This window comes from Lissotriton vulgaris, chromosome 8 (genome assembly GCF_964263255.1).
Source record: "Lissotriton vulgaris chromosome 8, aLisVul1.2, whole genome shotgun sequence".
Taxonomy (NCBI): Eukaryota; Metazoa; Chordata; class Amphibia; order Caudata; family Salamandridae; genus Lissotriton; species Lissotriton vulgaris.
In genome coordinates, this window is record NC_141696.1 from 831260604 (window position 1) to 831277757 (window position 17154).

At 45.2% G+C, this 17154-nt stretch overlaps 1 protein-coding gene across 1 annotated transcript in view; it reads left to right on the top strand.

Annotated features, from left to right (window-relative positions):
- The first annotated feature begins 1332 nt into the window (after positions 1-1332).
- LOC147698068 (interleukin-18 receptor 1-like) overlaps positions 1333-17154 on the top strand; it is a 417310-nt gene continuing 401488 nt past the window's right edge. The window contains 1 exon segment of the mRNA XM_086933394.1: positions 1333-1524. Within this exon segment, the coding sequence (XP_086789520.1) occupies positions 1467-1524 (58 nt within the window). The 5' untranslated portion in view covers positions 1333-1466.

Consider the following 17154-nt stretch of genomic DNA (forward strand, 5'->3'; position numbering starts at 1 on the left):
GTGAATAGGTGGATGGAGCCCAAGCCCCACTACTTTTCCTTCTTTCTCCAATGCTGCCCATCACTTTCTCTTCGAACATCTCCCACTCTGCCCATTCCAAAACTGCTATCTCTGACTCTTCAAGCCCCTTCCTCTCTCTCGCCTAAACCTGTCCCTTGCTATTCCCATTAACTCTGCCAACCACTGCTGCTCACACTACCAACTGCACTTCATCACCCTCATAGGGCCTCATTTATGAGGCTGTGCATCACTTTTACGCCGCCTGTGTGTCATTTTTTGTGACGCACCAGTGGCGTAAAAAATGCGCCTTGTTGTGCCATATTTACAAAGTGACGCATCTAGGTATATTAATCACTTTGTAAACCCCTGTGCCACATTATACCTGCGCCAGGTATAATGTATGCAAGGGGGGCGTTTTGACGCAAGGAAGGGCCGCTGAAGTGACGCAGTGACATCTATGAGATTTCACTGCGTCACTTTTAGGACGCCGTTGCATCAAAATCTTGCGTCTGCCTCACAGCAGGCGTAAGACTGACGCAGGCCCTTTCACATGGAGCTTGCCCCATGTGAAAGGACGCATTGCTGGAGTTGTGTCACTTTTGTGACACACTCCAGGAATGCGTCACTTTTGCGCTTACAGATACGTCAGAAATACTGACGTATCTGTAACTCCTTGCGACATGATGTGTCATACATTAAATATGACGCATCAGGAATGTCACAAGGAGTGCGCACTCAGAAGTGACACATCGCTGCTTTCACGCAGCAAAGCGTAATTTCTCATAAATTAGGCCCCCAGTCTTTTTCCCTTTGCTCCTAATCACAGCAGTTTTGACTTACGTCAAGTTAGCATTCTGCATAAAGCTTTCTATATCTCATTTTAGCCCAAAAATGTACCTTTTCCAGTGAGGGTGTACACCTGTGCGTGTCTCTCATCTGTCTGTGAGGGAACTGTGCACTGCTGCTGTTTACTGCCACCCTCCTGTATCTGTGCCTTGTGTTGTGGAGATTTTCTCTTCTGCTACCTCTGTGTGTGTGTGTCTGGCTTGGAAAAAACTCGACCTTATGCAAATGCCAGAAGGATTGTTTTAATGAGAAGGAGGGACAAAGAAGACCTGTTTTGATACAGAATGTGCTTTATGGAAAGCTGTGGTCTGTGAAAAGTAAAACAGTGGAATTGGTACTATCACCTTCCCATACGTTAGTCACTTATCGTTCGTGCTCAAGAAAATAGTCATTTCCCTTTGTGGAACAAACGCACGTAGAGGGCATGACAAAGAGGGCACGCCAGCTCCGTTTCGCAATACCCGCACTGGCGAAACAGCTCTTAAGTAAGCCGCGTTTGTTGTGGTCTGCAGCGTTTTTCAAACCTTTCGCACCAATTGACTCTACGATTTAACCATGGCCTAGAAGCCTCGTCTGGGCTTTTTTAGTGTGAGGAGGAGAGCTTTACTTGCCTGAGGAGAATGAAGGGGCTACATTTGATCACGGTATTCAGCATGCTTCTCTCGGTGACTTTCGCAGGTATGTATTTACGTTGGGTCCTTTTCATGAAACCATATCCGTTCCAATGGCATTGTGTGGATCTATTTAGAGGCACTCTTTTAAAAAATGTAACCTTTGGCTTTTCCACATGTCTGTAATACTGCACAGATTATATGTCGTTTAGCGCTTAACACATATTAAGATCTTAAGGACACTGTGCCTGATTCACAAAGCTTTTTTCCTCGAGTCGGATTGACTTTTTCTACAAAATCGCATGTAAGTCACCATTATGGCACATTACCTCTTAGACAAATCTTTGTGAAGCAATGCCACTGGGGCGTGTTCTAATTTATGTGAAGGTTGCCATGTGTCTGTCTGAGCATAGCATACACTGATGTTGAACGTCTCCAAATATAAACCATCATTTTATTAGAAACATTCTGGGCCTTACTCGCAATCCTTTCCCACAAGTAGTTTAGTTTTACTCCATGTGTAGAGTGTGTACTACTTCAGACTTAGCTGTGTGTTGTTGAACTTGGTCCCCTCTGCAGGGTCATTCCCAAACTTTTTGCTTTCACCCTCCTGTTCTCTGATCCCATTTGTGTTGTCTTTTAGGACTCAGCACACTCTACCACTGCTAACCATTGCTAAGGTATTGTGCTCGCTCCTTTAAGCACGGTGACATTTGCTGCACCCAAATGGCATATTTAATTTACTTGTAAGCCCCTACTAAAGTTATACTACATGTCCCTAGGGCCTGTAAATTAAATGCTGTTAGTGGGCCAGCAGCACTTATTGTGACACCCACATAAGCAACCCTTTAAACATATCTCAGGCCTGCCATTGCAGCCTGTGGGTGCCATTTCAACCTAGCAAAACAAACCTTTTTCCAGGCTTGAACCTCATTTTTAGTGTTAATATATGTCACCCCTAAAGAAGGCTCTGAACCACCCATAGGGCCGATGATTCACAAAAATCTGAGTGAACTTCCGGGGCGGCCCATAGTTTCGGGCTGTGATTCGTGCCTCGAGCCTATCTCAAAATGTGTAGACTTTTTTCTGAAACCGTTCCTTAAAGAAGTAAAATCATATTTAAGAGACACAACACATTTTTTATCAAATCAGCAAGTCAACCTTAGAATGAGTCAGCACAGGTCACGCATTAAAAAGAAGATCATGACAGCCCCAATAGTGGAACACTTTGTAGATAAATCCCATAGGGAAAACCACTTCAAATGGTCAGTTTTATTTACTGTCAACCATACAAAATGCGCAGCTGATGTGGACAAAGTGTTACTACAGAAAGAAGCGTATTTAATTCTCAAATTTAATAGTACAGTGACAGGACTTAATAGCCTGTCTGCATTATCTAGGTTGTAAAATATAGTGTCCCAAGGGGGCCTGCTCCAGTGCACGCACATCCTACACGATATGTAATATAACTGTGTAGTCCCTGGCTTGTCCAGGAATATACCTTGATATTAGATGTCACACAGTCTTTCGAAATACAATAGTCTGTCCAGCCTGTTCTAATTATTTAGAGTGTGAAATATAGTGCCATAACGGGGCCTGCTCAAATGCTTATAATATCATTTCCAACCAACAAGTCATATGAATTATATACCCACTGACTTTGCCCATGCACACATTTTGACATATTCACTGATTTTGTCGATGAATATATCTCGACACTACGTGTCCCATAATGCCCTGCGTTAGAAAGAGAAGTCTTAAGACGCGGCTTTCCAAGATGGCCGCCGTCCCATTTGTTGACAATTTGGTCTTCGTGGAAGGTCGAGTTAAAGGTATGTGGGCGCCCGTTTGCCCCCGCTAAAATAGACGCGTGTGTAATCTTAACTGCGTTTAAAATGCCGTCTGTAGCTAAGCACATTGTATTATATTGGCAGGTACAGTGTGAGAGATAAGGTCGAGCTACCCGGTGAGTGACAAGCTAGTATCGAGTCATGATCAGGTACGCTTGTGATTAACGTGATGGGAAGCATGGGAAGTTAACGTTAGGGGCTTGCATACAAACTGCCCACATTTGTATCTACCTTGCTCCCTCATTAGTCCGCGGCCTGCGGGATCTACAAAACAATTGTTGAGTTGGCGAAAGCAGCAACCTTCAGCCAAGTGTAATACCGCTGAGGTATGTGTCCCACGCAGTTCTTTTGATTAACATGCTTGTTCAAACTGAGCATGCTGTCCGAGAGTTTACTTTTAATTGGCACTATATGTTTTTGACAGAACCCGCCTCGTAATAACGAATGCCAGAATAAATATCGCTCCCACGAAAGACCTCGTATAGTGAATTTGAGGTAGGAGCTCATTATTTCTGTGATTTGTTTCCCGGCTATTGTATGCCCAGGAAATACAAAGGCGCCCTCACACAATCGATATCTTTTCCTTTTGTAGGGAACAATTAATTCTTCTGAACTCAATGAGTCATGACCTTGAGAATAAGGACACAGATAGCAAGGTTGATTTGATTCTTCCTTTGAATCCTGGAAGGTTCATGAATCAGTTCGTTACAGGTACATATAAAGTTCTTGCAGTTTATTTTGAGATAAGTTAAAGGCTTTGAGGTTGCAAATTAAACTTTATTGTTTTTTACATCTTACACAGAAAATTGACAAAGCCCTGATGATAATCCGGGAACTTGTTTACCCAGATTTGAAACGCGTCGGCACACCTATGGGAGCAAATAATAACATTAACAGTGGAGTCTAGCATATGCTAGTGCAAGAAGTAATCATTGGTTTGGCGATTGTGTTCCCATTGATGACTTTGTCCTTTCCTTTTTTGGATATAGATTTATTTCACACAAAGATAAAAACATAAATGTATGATGTTTGTTTGTTTGATGTATTGTTTTTGAGATGTATGATGTTTATGGAATTCATTTTTTGGAATGTAATATATGTTTGCAAATAGCATTGTAAATTAATGTAATTATTTGAATGTACAGTTCTTTCCCTTGTTTGCTCGAAACATGAAAAATAGACCTAAAAGAATACTTAAGTAGAAAGCTACAAATAAAAATAGCAGGTCAAACTTAACTAGTTGGAGTTTGGTCTTTGAATTAAGTTTTTCTAGTAAATAAGTGTGGTGGAGGCAATTTTTGTTGTTGTTCTGATACAGTATGGTCCAGCCTTCCCCATGCCCCATAAGGACCTAACTCCTTAGTTTTACAAAATCATGGGAACAGTCCAGCCCGAACTGCCAAGCCATGCCTTCCCTGGACCGAAAACAAACTTCCGAGGAACGGTTTCTGGCATTTCAGCCGTCTTCAGCCCGGCTTGCTTGAATCCAGTGGCAAAATGAGCAAGGGACTCACGTCTGAGCATACCCTGCCCACTTATGGCGAACAAAGCGGTACAAAAGGGGGTGGTGATGGACGAAGCATTTGAACCAATCAAACACTCACACCCAGTCAACAGATCTGGGTTTAATCCATCACCGTTCTTTAGCCGACTCTGACACCCCAGTTCAGACATCGCCATATGCAAATCAGTCTGACCCTGTACCTCATGGGAACAGTCCAGCCCGAACTGCCAAGCCATGCCTTCCCTGAACCGGAAACAAGCTTCTGAGGACCGGTTTCTGGCCGTCTTCAGCCTGGCTTGCTTGAATCCAGTGGCGACGTGAGCAAAAGCCTCACGTCTGAGCATACCCTGCCAACTTATGGCGAACAAAGCTGTGCAAAAGGGGGTGGTGATGGCCGAAGCATTTGAACCAATCAAACACTCACACCCAGTCAACAGATCTGGGTTTAATCCATCACCGTTCTTTAGCCCACTCTACCACCCCAGCTCAGACATGGCCATATGGAAATCAGTCTGACCCTGTGCCTCATGGGAACAGTCCAGCCCAAACTGCCAAGCCATGCCTTCCCTAATAATAATAATAATAAAGGGGTTTATAAAGCGCCTGGTGACGCCCTCCCTGCGTGTCCCCGCGCTGTGGAGAGAGAGTCAGAGGAAAGAAAAGAGTAGAAACTAGAGGGAAAATAGGTAGGTTTTCAAAAGTTTTCTGAATTTAGTTTCAGTGTCCGCTAACCTAATGCTCGTAGGGAGAGAGTTCCATTTGTTGGCTGTCAACACACGAAAGGAGCGGCCTCCCATTCTGGCTTTTTTTATGCGGGGAATTTTGAGCAAGCCTGTTCCCCTAGAGCGAAGGGTTCTATTGGGCTCGTAGGGGATGGCCAGATCTGTCAGGTAGGGGGGAGCTTTATGCGAGGTGATCCTATAACACATGAGAAGCGCTTTAAATAGGATTCTCTTTTTTATAGGCAGCCAATGGAGAGTGGCCTGGGTAGGTTTGGAGGCTGCTCTTTTGGGTAGTCGGAGGACTAGACGTGCTGCCGTGTTTTGGAGCACCTGCAGTCTCCTGATGTTCTTTTCGGTAGTTCCTAGGAGTAGCACATTACGGTAGTCTATTCGTGAGGTCACTAGGGCTTGAGTCATGGTTCGTCTGGCCTCAAGAGAAAGGAGGTCCAGAGTGCGGTTGAGGGTCTTCATAACCCCGAAGCATTTCCCTACAACTTTATGGACATGGCTATCAAAAGAAAGTCTGGGATCAACCCAGATACCCAGGTTCTTTGCTTCCTTACAAGGAGTGGGTAGCGGCCCAAGACAGGATGGCCACCATTCTTTGGTCCAGCTGGCATCCTTACCTCCTATTACTAAAACCTCAGTTTTAGAGCCATTTAACTTCAGGCAGTGTTGGGTCATCCAACCTGCAAGATCCTGCATACAGGTTTTAAAGTTGTCAGCAGCTGTGGTGGGAGCTTGGGACAGGGAGATAAGCAGCTGGGTATCGTCGGCGTAGGAGACTAATTCTATGCCGTACGATTGAACCACCTCTGCCAGCGGGGCCATATAAAGGTTGAACAGGGTGAGACTCAGGGCAGAGCCCTGAGGTACCCCCTGTTCGAAGGCTATGCTTTTTGAGAGGTGAGTGCCTCTCTGAACCTGAAAGCAGCGATCGGTGAGGAACGCTTTCAACCAACCCAGTGCCGCCTTGGTGACCCCGGCTTTGTTTAGACACTGTAGCAGGATGGAATGTGCTACAGTGTCAAACGCGGCATTGAGGTCCAGCATAATAAGTGCCATGGTATGACCCTCGTCAGCTCCTGCCCGTAACGTTTCGGTCGCTCTCAAGAGAGCTGTCTCGGTGGAGTAGCCAGATCTAAAACCCGATTGCGAGCTGTGGAGAGCATTGTTGGATTCAAGATGTGCCATAAGTTGATTATTGGCTTTTTTTCCGCCACTTTCGCTAGATAAGGTAGCAGAGAGATGGGTCGCAAATTTTCCAAGGTGTCCTGGCTCACATTGGGTTTCTTTTTTATAGGGAGTACAATAGCTTTCTTCCACTCGACAGGAAGACAGGCCGAAGCAAAGGAAACTTGGAGCACATGTCTAAAGTAAGGCTCCAAAACTGTTAGACTTGCTCCTAGTACCTTAGGAGGAGCAGGATCCCGGGGGGAACCCGATTTAATACTTTTGCAGATGTTAGTTAGTATTACAGGAGGGGGGACCGAGAAGCATCGTAGGCATGACTCTGTGAGAGTGACACCTTCATTCTCTACAAAGTCATGTCCCGATGGCAGGTAACCAGAGAAATTGGCATAGATGTCAGTTATCTTACCAGCAAAGTATTTGGCAATTTTGTTGCACGTTTCCACCGAATCACTGTGGGACGTGTTATCATTGGTTACCACAGAGATTTCCTTGAAGATCTTAAAAAGCTCTTTCGAAGAATTCTCAGCTTCCCTGGACCGGGAACAAGCTTCTGAGGACTGGTTTCTGGCATTTCAGCCGTCTTCAGCCCAGCTTGCTTGAATCCAGTGGCAAAGTGAGCAAGGGCCTCACGTCTGAGCATACCCTGCCAACTTATGGTGAACAAAGCGGTACAAAAGGAGGTGGGGATGGACGAAGCATTTGAACCAATCAAACACTCACACCCAGTCAACAGATCTGGGTTTAATCCATCACCGTTCTTTAGCCCACTCTACCACCCCAGCTCAGACATGGCCATATGCAAATCAGTCTGACCCTGTGCCTCATGGGAACTGATACAGTATGGTCCAGCCTTCCCCATGCCCCATAAGGACCTAACTCCTTAGTTTTACAAAATCATGGGAACAGTCCAGCCCGAACTGCCAAGCCATGCCTTCCCTGGACCGAAAACAAACTTCCGAGGAACGGTTTCTGGCATTTCAGCAGTCTTCAGCCCGGCTTGCTTGAATCCAGTGGCAAAGTGAGCAAGGGACTCACGTCTGAGCATACCCTGCCAACTTATGGCGAACAAAGCGGTACAAAAAGGGGTGGTGATGGACGAAGCATTTGAACCAATCAAACACTCACACCCAGTCAACAGATCTGGGTTTAATCCATCACCGTTCTTTAGCCCACTCTGCCACCCCAGTTCAGACATGGCCATATGCAAATCTGTCTGACCCTGTGCCTCATGGGAACAGTCCAGCCCGAACTGCCAAGCCATGCCTTCCCTGGACCGGAAACAAGTTTCTGACGACCGGTTTCTGGCCGTCTTCAGCCTGGCTTGCTTGAATCCAGGGGCAAAGTGAGCAAGGGCCTCATGTTTGAGCATACCCTGCCAACTTATGGCGAACAAAGCGGTACAAAAGGGGGTGGTGATGGACGAAGCATTTGAACCAATCAAACACTCACACCCAGTCAACAGATCTGGGTTTAATCCATCAGCGTTCTTTAGCCCACTCTACCACCCCAGCTCAGACATGGCCATATGCAAATCAGTCTGACCCTGTGCCTCATGGGAACAGTCCAGCCGGAACTGCCAAGCCATGCCTTCCCTGGACCGGAAACAAGCTTCTGAGGAACAGTTTCTGACATTTAAGCCGTCTTTAGCCTGGCTTGCTTGAATCCAGTGGCAAAGTGAGCAAGGGACTCACGTCTGAGCATACCCTGCCAACTTATGGCGAACAAAGCGGTCCAAAAGGGGGTGGTGATGGACGAAGCATTTGAACCAATCAAACACTCACACCAGTCAACAGATCTGAGTTTAATCCATCACCGTTCTTTAGCCCACTCTACCACCCCAGCTCAGACATGGCCATATGCAAATCAGTCTGACCCTGTGCCTTATGGGAACAGTTCAGCCCGAACTGTCAAGCCATGCCTTCCCTGGACCGGAAACAAGCTTCTGAGGACCGGTTTCTGGCATTTCAGCCGTCTTCAGCCCGGCTTGCTTGAATACAGTGGCAAAGTGAGCATGGGCCTCACGTCTGAGCATACCCTGCCAACTTATGGCGTACAAAGTGGTACAAAAGAGGGTGGTGATGGACGAAGCATTTGAACCAATCAAACACTCACACCCAGTCAACAGATCTGGGTTTAATCCATCACCGTTCTTTAGCCCACTCTGCCACCCCAGTTCAGACATGGCCATATGCAAATCAGTCTGACCCTGTGCCTCATGAGAACAGTCCAGCCCGAACTGCCAAGCCATGCCTTCCCTGGACCGGAAACAAGCTTCCGAGGACCGGTTTCTGGCATTTCTGCCGTCTTCAGCCCGGCTTGCTTGAATCCAGTCGCAAATTGAGCAAGGGCCTCACGTCTGAGCATACCCTGACAACTTATGGCGAACAAAGCGGTACAAAAGGGGGTGGTGATGGACGAAGCATTTGAATGAATCAAACACTCACACCCAGTCAACGGATCTGGGTTTAATCCATCACCGTTCTTTAGCCCACTCTGCCACCCCAGTTCAGACATGGCCATATGCAAATCAGTCTGACCCTGTGCCTCATGGGAACAGTCCAGCCCGAACTGCCAAGCCATGCCTTCCCTGGACCGGAAACAAGCTTCCGAGGACCGGTTTCTGGCATTTCTGCCATCTTCAGCCCATCTTGCTTAAATCCAGTGGCAAAGTGAGCAAGGGACTCATGTCTGAGCATACCCTGCCAACTTTTGGCGAACAAAGCGGTGCAGAGCACAGGTTGAGTTAATTTGTCAATACATACTTTTACCTCATAAGCACGGGCACTAGAATTATGCAATTGTGCAGCCCCTGCATTTTCTGCCTAATTATGGATTTGCCACATAATCATCATCTCCTGCATAATCTGCAGATTTCAACGGAAAAATGTGTTCCTGGCTCAAGCAGATGAAAAGTTAATAAAGCACAGTGACAAATATTGCCACAGAGTGGAAAGCCGTTTGCAAAGGTTGACTGGTCGCCTTTCTTTTGCTTATGTCTGTATTTGGGTTTCAAACTGATACAAATGAGGCGAAGTCTTTGCCCAGATAGTGGTAACATTTAAAAATTACAAAATAATAGAGTTGCTACTATTGCAAAATGTGCAGCATTGTTTATGATTTCCCTTTTGGTGCCCACTTTGGTTCTCTCTTGAAGAATCATTTTTTATTAGGAGAACCATTTTTTGTGATGGAGAACTATTTTGTATGACAGCTGACGGGACTCCCAACCAGTACATCTCTGCTCCATCTTAAATTCGGTTGGATATGAGTCTTAGGCAAATTACGAAGGTAGTTGGATCAAGGCCTACTATCACTGCAAAAGTATTCGTCGATACCGGGAGCTCTGGTCTTACCGTGAGGGGATCAAGGAAGTCTTTAGGAGTTCGGGTAAATATGCCTGGATCAAGTATCTAAAAGACACTCTGGTTAAGATGGGGTGTAGACATTTTTGGAAAAACCTTTCGGAAGTCTCCACACATAGTAAACCTCTTCTGAAGGAAGAGCATAGGCAATATGTCAGGCGACAAGCACAGGCACAAGCCGCTCGTGGCACCCGTATAGATTTCTTTCTTTCTTACTTTCAAGGATGATTATTTCTTTGAGCACTTCCTTGATGAAATTGAGCCCCCCACAAGCTAGAAAGTCATATCTGCAGTTTAGGAATAGTTCTACTGCTAGCATCTTTCACTGAAAAATGGGGTAGCATTCTCAGGGCAGGCTGGGTGCATGTGCCCTGTTTGTGGGGCTAAAGAGGAAACTGAAGTGCGTGCCTTGTTCCTCAGTCCTGCTTATCAAACTAGCAGGAGAAAATGGCTTGTACCGGTTTGCCGTACTCTTCGGGTAAGGCAATTTGCAGTAGCTATATGTATTTTAAAATCAGACACTAAACGGTATCTAGTTTTTTCTCTGTCTCGTTACCTTTTATACATGCTGAGAACCAGGCAAAAGGCATGTGGCTGACTGATGAGACTCTACCTGATTAAAGATCTAGGTTATGTAAACTGGCAATGGTATAAGTTCTCTTGGATGCAGGACTGCTGAGTTTCTTTGTTTACACTATTGGTATTTTGAATTTTTAACAGTTTTATATTTTATTAATATTTATCTGATGGTTTTAAATGTGTTGTCTTATTTATACTTTTATGGCAAAATGCAGAAATAAAGTATTTTGATGATGATGGTTCTCCCTTAGGTTAGTGTTTTGCACATCTTAGGCTGACTCTGTGCTGCATCGCCACATATAATACATTTATTTTCGCTACATTGTTCCGCTAATACGCTGTACATGTTGCATGTTCTTCAGGGACTTGTCTTGGAATTTGGCCTGCACATCTCATACAAGTTTGCCTGGAATACATAACAACATAGCATACCGTTTTCTCTGCTCATTCAGCAACAGCTCCTAATGTTTAGACATAACACTATCGCACAACAACATCTTCCAACACAATAGTTTTTATCATGTAAGCTGTGTTTCTCCTCCTTGGGGGGCAATGAGGAGCATTCTGGCACAGAGTACTGTTCTGGAACGAAAGCGGTACCTTAAATGCAGCCCTGCATAACTGAGTTTTCACTCATGATACAGACCACCTGGCTACATGTTCCATGTATGGGGTCTGAGCCCATTCCCAGAGGTCACAAATAAATCTCTGTGCTCATACAGTGAGGGTAGGTTTAGCCAGATAGATCATTTGCCATGGTTGGGATGTTTGTCCTATGTACCCTGTTAGTAATGCTAATTACTTTTTTTAGTTGTATCTGCCTAATGATTGTAGCACATTTGCTACATAATAGACTACGATAGTTTGAATACATGTATTGTAAACTTTCCTCATGTCTTTCTTGTGTTGCCACAGACAAACATGAGTGTGGGAACAAAGAAAGGGGTAGGATCTGTTTCCATGTTTCCCTCAGGGACTAGAGTGTCATGTTCGAGGTTACCAACATCACCTGCTACACTGGGTAGGTTAAGAGTTCAGGTGAGGCAATGTGAGTTAGCAAATATTTGGGCTGACAGGTACTGAGGTTGTAGAGAGACTCTGTCCGCACAATCTGACATCCTCATGTTTTAGTACACAGTCCTGCTTTTCCAGCAGGATAATTGCAATAGAATTATGCTTCATAATTTACCTTTTTTTGCCGCATATTATAGTTAGCCCAGCTGCATAATTTGGTCCTCCCCTGCTGTATAATTTCAGTGGCCCTGTTCATAGATCTCTAATTGCTGCCACCTTCACTGTGCTGACTCAGCCGATTGTCCAGATGTGATTTTGGTGCTGCATCTGTTTACACTGTTAGGTATCCTCCTGCGCATGTTGTTAAGATCCTTCTTGTGAGCAGTGTTTCTGAACAAGAGTGACTCCCTCATTGCATCTTCCTCTAATAATGGTATTCAACCAAATAGTTTTCATACTGTGAGGTATCCATAATACACAGGGAAGTCTCTGAATTATCGGTGGTCTAAGTAGAAATGAGGCAGGCAGGTGAAAGGCCAACCCACCTTTTGAGCATGTCAATCAAAATGCAATGAGGAAAAGAAGTTGAAGTGTATCAATTAAAAAGATTTCTTTAAAAACTTCTATGGACCTGACTGAGGGTACACCAATGTTGTTTGGGATAATTAATGCACCTTATAAAATCAGACGAAGATATGTTCAGACTGTTTGTGTTCATTAGTTATAACCTATTTTGAGCTAGCCATCACAAATGGTGAATAACATGCACATGTTGGGGCATAATGCAACAGAATCTGCGTGCTCATTAATTTACCAGGAATTTTCCACAGATTAAATTCCAGCAGGTTTCACCTGCCAAAATTTAAGGGAGGTCAATATGCACTTGGTAATTATAAGGTGCAATAAATAATGCAAAACGTATCATTGCAAACACTCCGTAGGAAGGAATTTACTGGGGAACTCGTAATCAGAGCATATTTGGTGGTTAAACGCGATTAAAATGTATTCCTTTTCCAAGATGGAGAGGAATATTAGAGTCTGGGTCTTGGCGTCGTGAGTTTACATAAAGTAACTGCTATACTTTCAAGTTCTTCCAGCGTGAGAACGTATCATTCATTACTACAGTAATGCCACTCCTTTAAAGCTGGTAGTAAAGTATGTATGTATGTATGTATGTATGTATTGGTGCTTTTATATAGTGCTATGACTGTCACCCAACGGGTATCCTGGCGCTTAGACTTAGATGATACAGACACAGTGTTAAACAGTTGCATGGCTTGCAGATAGGAACTTTAACAGGTTTTGTGAAACAGGTACGTTTTCAAAGCCTTCTTAAAAGGAATAAAATTGTCGGTGCGGCGTAAGCCTAATGGTATAGAGTTCTACAATTTTGCCGCTGTGAATCTAAAGGATCGGCCTCCCATCCGAATCCTCAGAATCTTGGGAACTCTCACCATACATGCTGAGGCCGAGCGAAGAGATCTAGATGGTACATACCAGGAAAACAGGTTTTGCAAAGAAGAGGGACCCTGTCCGTTAAGGGCCTTATGTACCAAGCAAAGAGCTTTCAAACTCAATCCTCTGGGGGATTGGAAGCCAATGGAGCTCCCTAAGTGCTTTTGTTGAAGAGTCAACGCGACGGCGCGAAAGGGCCAGCTTGGCGGGGAGATTTTGAACATGTTGCAATTTTGCCACCAGTGTCTTTGGTGCCCCCAGAAGTAGTGAGTTACAGTAGTCCAGCCTACTTAGGATGATACTTCTCACTACTTCTGGCTGGATTGTACCGGGAGCATCGGCGATATTTTCCACAACATTCGCATAAGTGCCATACAGGTGGCCACTGTTTTATTTACCAACACATCTAGCTGCAGACTGGGGTCAAACATCACCCCCAAGTTTCTGACTGATTCGGCCGGCAGAGGGGATGATTTAACAGCCACTGTACAAGGGTAGTGCCATAAAAGGGCAACATCAGGTGTTAGCTCCCTGTGAGGTCAGAGGAGTCCATCCTGGCACCCACATAATTAAGTATTTAGTAGCATGGTCTGCTACTGACCAGCACCACCAATAGAAGGCATAAGACGAGCCAGATCCTGATACTTGGTCTGCATGGTCTTCATGAAATTCAATACAGAAAGAAAAATTGCCACTAAACCACCACAGTAGCAGTTATCACCAGCAGCAATCTCCGCCCTCTGTCGCACTACAACACACAGCACTGCACCACCACTTCACAGAACTGAACTGGTGTCTCCACCCAGGACTTCAGAGTCAAAGATTTCCATATTTCACTGGAGATTCCTTTGCCCCAAAGGCTCATTCCTTGCTATTTTTCCAGGAAGAACAACATCTAAAGCAAGGTTTAAAGACACTTTGCTCCCACCACTGTATTGTCACTCAGCATCACAGCACTGCTACCTTCCAACACTGCATAATATCACAGTCATAGTGATGCCTACTTTAAACCACATTACCCTCAGCAGCACACTGCAATGAGCAGTACTCCAAAACCCCTAGTACCACACTACAACCCCAGCACCAGACTGCTAAGGCAAGTATCACACTACAACATCATAGTCTGTATACCATCTCTACACCATCCCACTTGAACGTAGACTAGAACATCATATACAGAAATATCATCTGTCGTAAATGTTATGTCCTACATATCATTTACAAAATATTGTTTCAGTGAGTGTAAAAGTTGTAAAACTCTGGGGGTGGGGGGTAATATTTTTTGTCTACAATATTTCAATATTTTGGTCAGACAATATTCAGACAGCAATATTCTGGTAACCACACCTTCACTTCCATCACCCAGCCTCGCACAACCACAACAGAAAAGCACTTCCCAGCACTGCAGCATCACCCCACAACAGCAGTGCCATCACATGTCACAATACTTCCTTGGCATCACAGCTTAGTCACTGCGTTCCTCTCTCCATCACCCTACCGCCCTCCAGGACTGCGCTATGTTCACTTTCTCTACACCAGAGTTCTTCAATCTGTGGGGCGCGCCCCCCTGGGGGGGGGGCGCGCCACCGTCTCAGGGGGGGAGCGTAGTCCGCCGTAAATCTCACCTTTGTCCTCTACTGATTAAAGAAACAGACGGCAGAGTAAAGCTGCAGGGGCCCAAAGAAGGTGTGAAAACTATTAAAGCCTCATTAACAATAGGAGATTTCTCTTTCAGCCATGTAATCCACTGTAAAGGGACTAAGCACAGGTGTAAATGAAACGTAATTATTGTGGGAGGGGGCAGCACTGATAAAGGGTTTAAACTACCCTTCTGAACACAAAGGTGAACCATATGGTTGGAAAGGGGATAGAGCCGCTTATTTATCTGAAAACAAATGTGTGCAGGGGCCTCTGTTCATCTCTCTGCAGCGTGCGGGCTCTGTTTCACATCAAAATGCAAGTAATCTCATAACGTGTTGCAGAGGCCTCCTAGGGACTCGTTGAGCAGATCTTTCCTGAGAAGTTTGCATGGAGTGCAGGTTTCAGCTTTGGGACGAATTTCACTGCGCATCTTTATTTTTCTTGTTTTATTTAATTTGCGCAGGCCTGCTTGGCAACACCCCTGACAGTTATTTTTTCTTTTCTTGTGCCTCAGTCATGATCATCTTCAGAGCTGCCGCCTGTCTGCCCTGTACCAGCTGAGAACTGTACATTACATAGCAGTCTGTCTTCTCACTGACAGTAAGCTGTGTTAGCAGTTGCTTGCACTAACCTGTTTTGGGTCTGGTGACTGTGAGAGCCACTGTGGTGCTTGCCAACGTAACTTTTCAGCGCGCAAAGCAACACAGAGTCAGAAGAGCATGCCGGGTAGCTCTGTGTGACAGGCTACAACTGGTGTGATGGGGCCACCAGCGGGGCTTGGCAAGCAGTGGGCAATATTCAGGACCGGGGTGCACCGCTCAGTAATACAGCTTGTGGTTTATAATGTGACTCGTCTTAGAATTCCTTGCCGCTCACATGGGTGTCATTTCTGATATGTATGTTTCCCTAGTCTTCACTGCTTGAGTTTGCCTGCGAGAAATTGTCACTCATAGTCCTTGAAATGTCACTCATAATTACACTGAAATTAAGAAAATGTCACACATAGCAATCTGAAACCTTGGCAGCTATGTTTGGGGGGTGGGGCTATTCTGGTTAATTCCTACAGCTGAAATGCTTTAGCTGCAGTGGGAGGCAAGGAGCCCCCTTTTCTAAAACTGAAAGCAACTATTTTGCAACTATTTACTGCAAGTGTCTGGGAATGTACCCTGCATTCAGACAACTTGCTCCTCATTCTCGCCCTTCACTTTCATGCTCACCCTGCACTCACAGCGATGACAATTCCCTCATACTGACCCCCATGCACTCACACCATTCACCCTGCACTCAGTGATCACTTTGTTCTCACAATGCACTTCCGCGGTTTTCTCTGTACCTCAACCTGCAGCCACACACGCACACTACCCACCCTGCACTCATGTGACACTTCACTCACCTGTCCCCCTCACTGCTCAATCTGCAATCTCACTTAAACAAGCCCATCACTAACCATGCATTCATTAGACCCACTCTGCACTAACATGCACACCCAAATTCATATGGTCACCTCACCATGCAGTCACTCCACTTACCCTACTCTCACACTGTCGCATACCTCACTGTGCACTCACATGAGCACTCCTGCCACCCTCACAGCACAGAGGGTTAATGTGCCTGCTACAAAGAAGGTGTACCATGCAGATCAAAGAACTAAGGGGCATATATTCAAGGAAGTTGCGGAGTGAGGCGTTTAGCAGTCATGGGTTAAAGCCTCTCTCCGCCACTTCAGAAACGGAAGGCTGCACCATATTTACAGCAATATGGTGCAGCCTTGCGTTTCCCCTTAGCAGTGTAGTGCCAACGCAGACACCATTGCATCATAGTTCAAGGGTGTCTGGGTGCAGGGAAAATATTGTTTATGTTCAGGAGGGGGACCTTCCTGTACATAAACAATATTTAAATGCCATTTGTCTCACTTCCATGTGTGCTGCTTAATGCAGCACACACAGAAATCACAAAATGGATTTTTTTTTAAAGAGTACAAATACAAGGCATTTTGCTTTTTCCATGTGTGCTGCACAGGGCAGCACACATGGATGAAAGAAAAATGAGGAGAAATAATGCATTTCTCCTACTTTCACCAGCTTAAGACCAGGTTTTCCCTGTTCTTAATTTTAACACTGGCTCACTTTTACGCTGCCCTTGTAAATAGGGCGCAACATCAAAATCAGTGCCTGTTGCAGTGGAACGCCCAACGCAACACCCACTGCCCACCCTTTCACGCTAAGCATAGCATGAAAGGGGGCCTTATTTACAAGGCAGCGTTAAGCCAAGTTAAGTGTCTTAACTCTGCCTTGTAAATACGGCAATGCCCCTATCGCCACCACAACATCGTAAAAAGTGACGGTGTGGTGTCTATAGGGGCTTGTACATATGCCC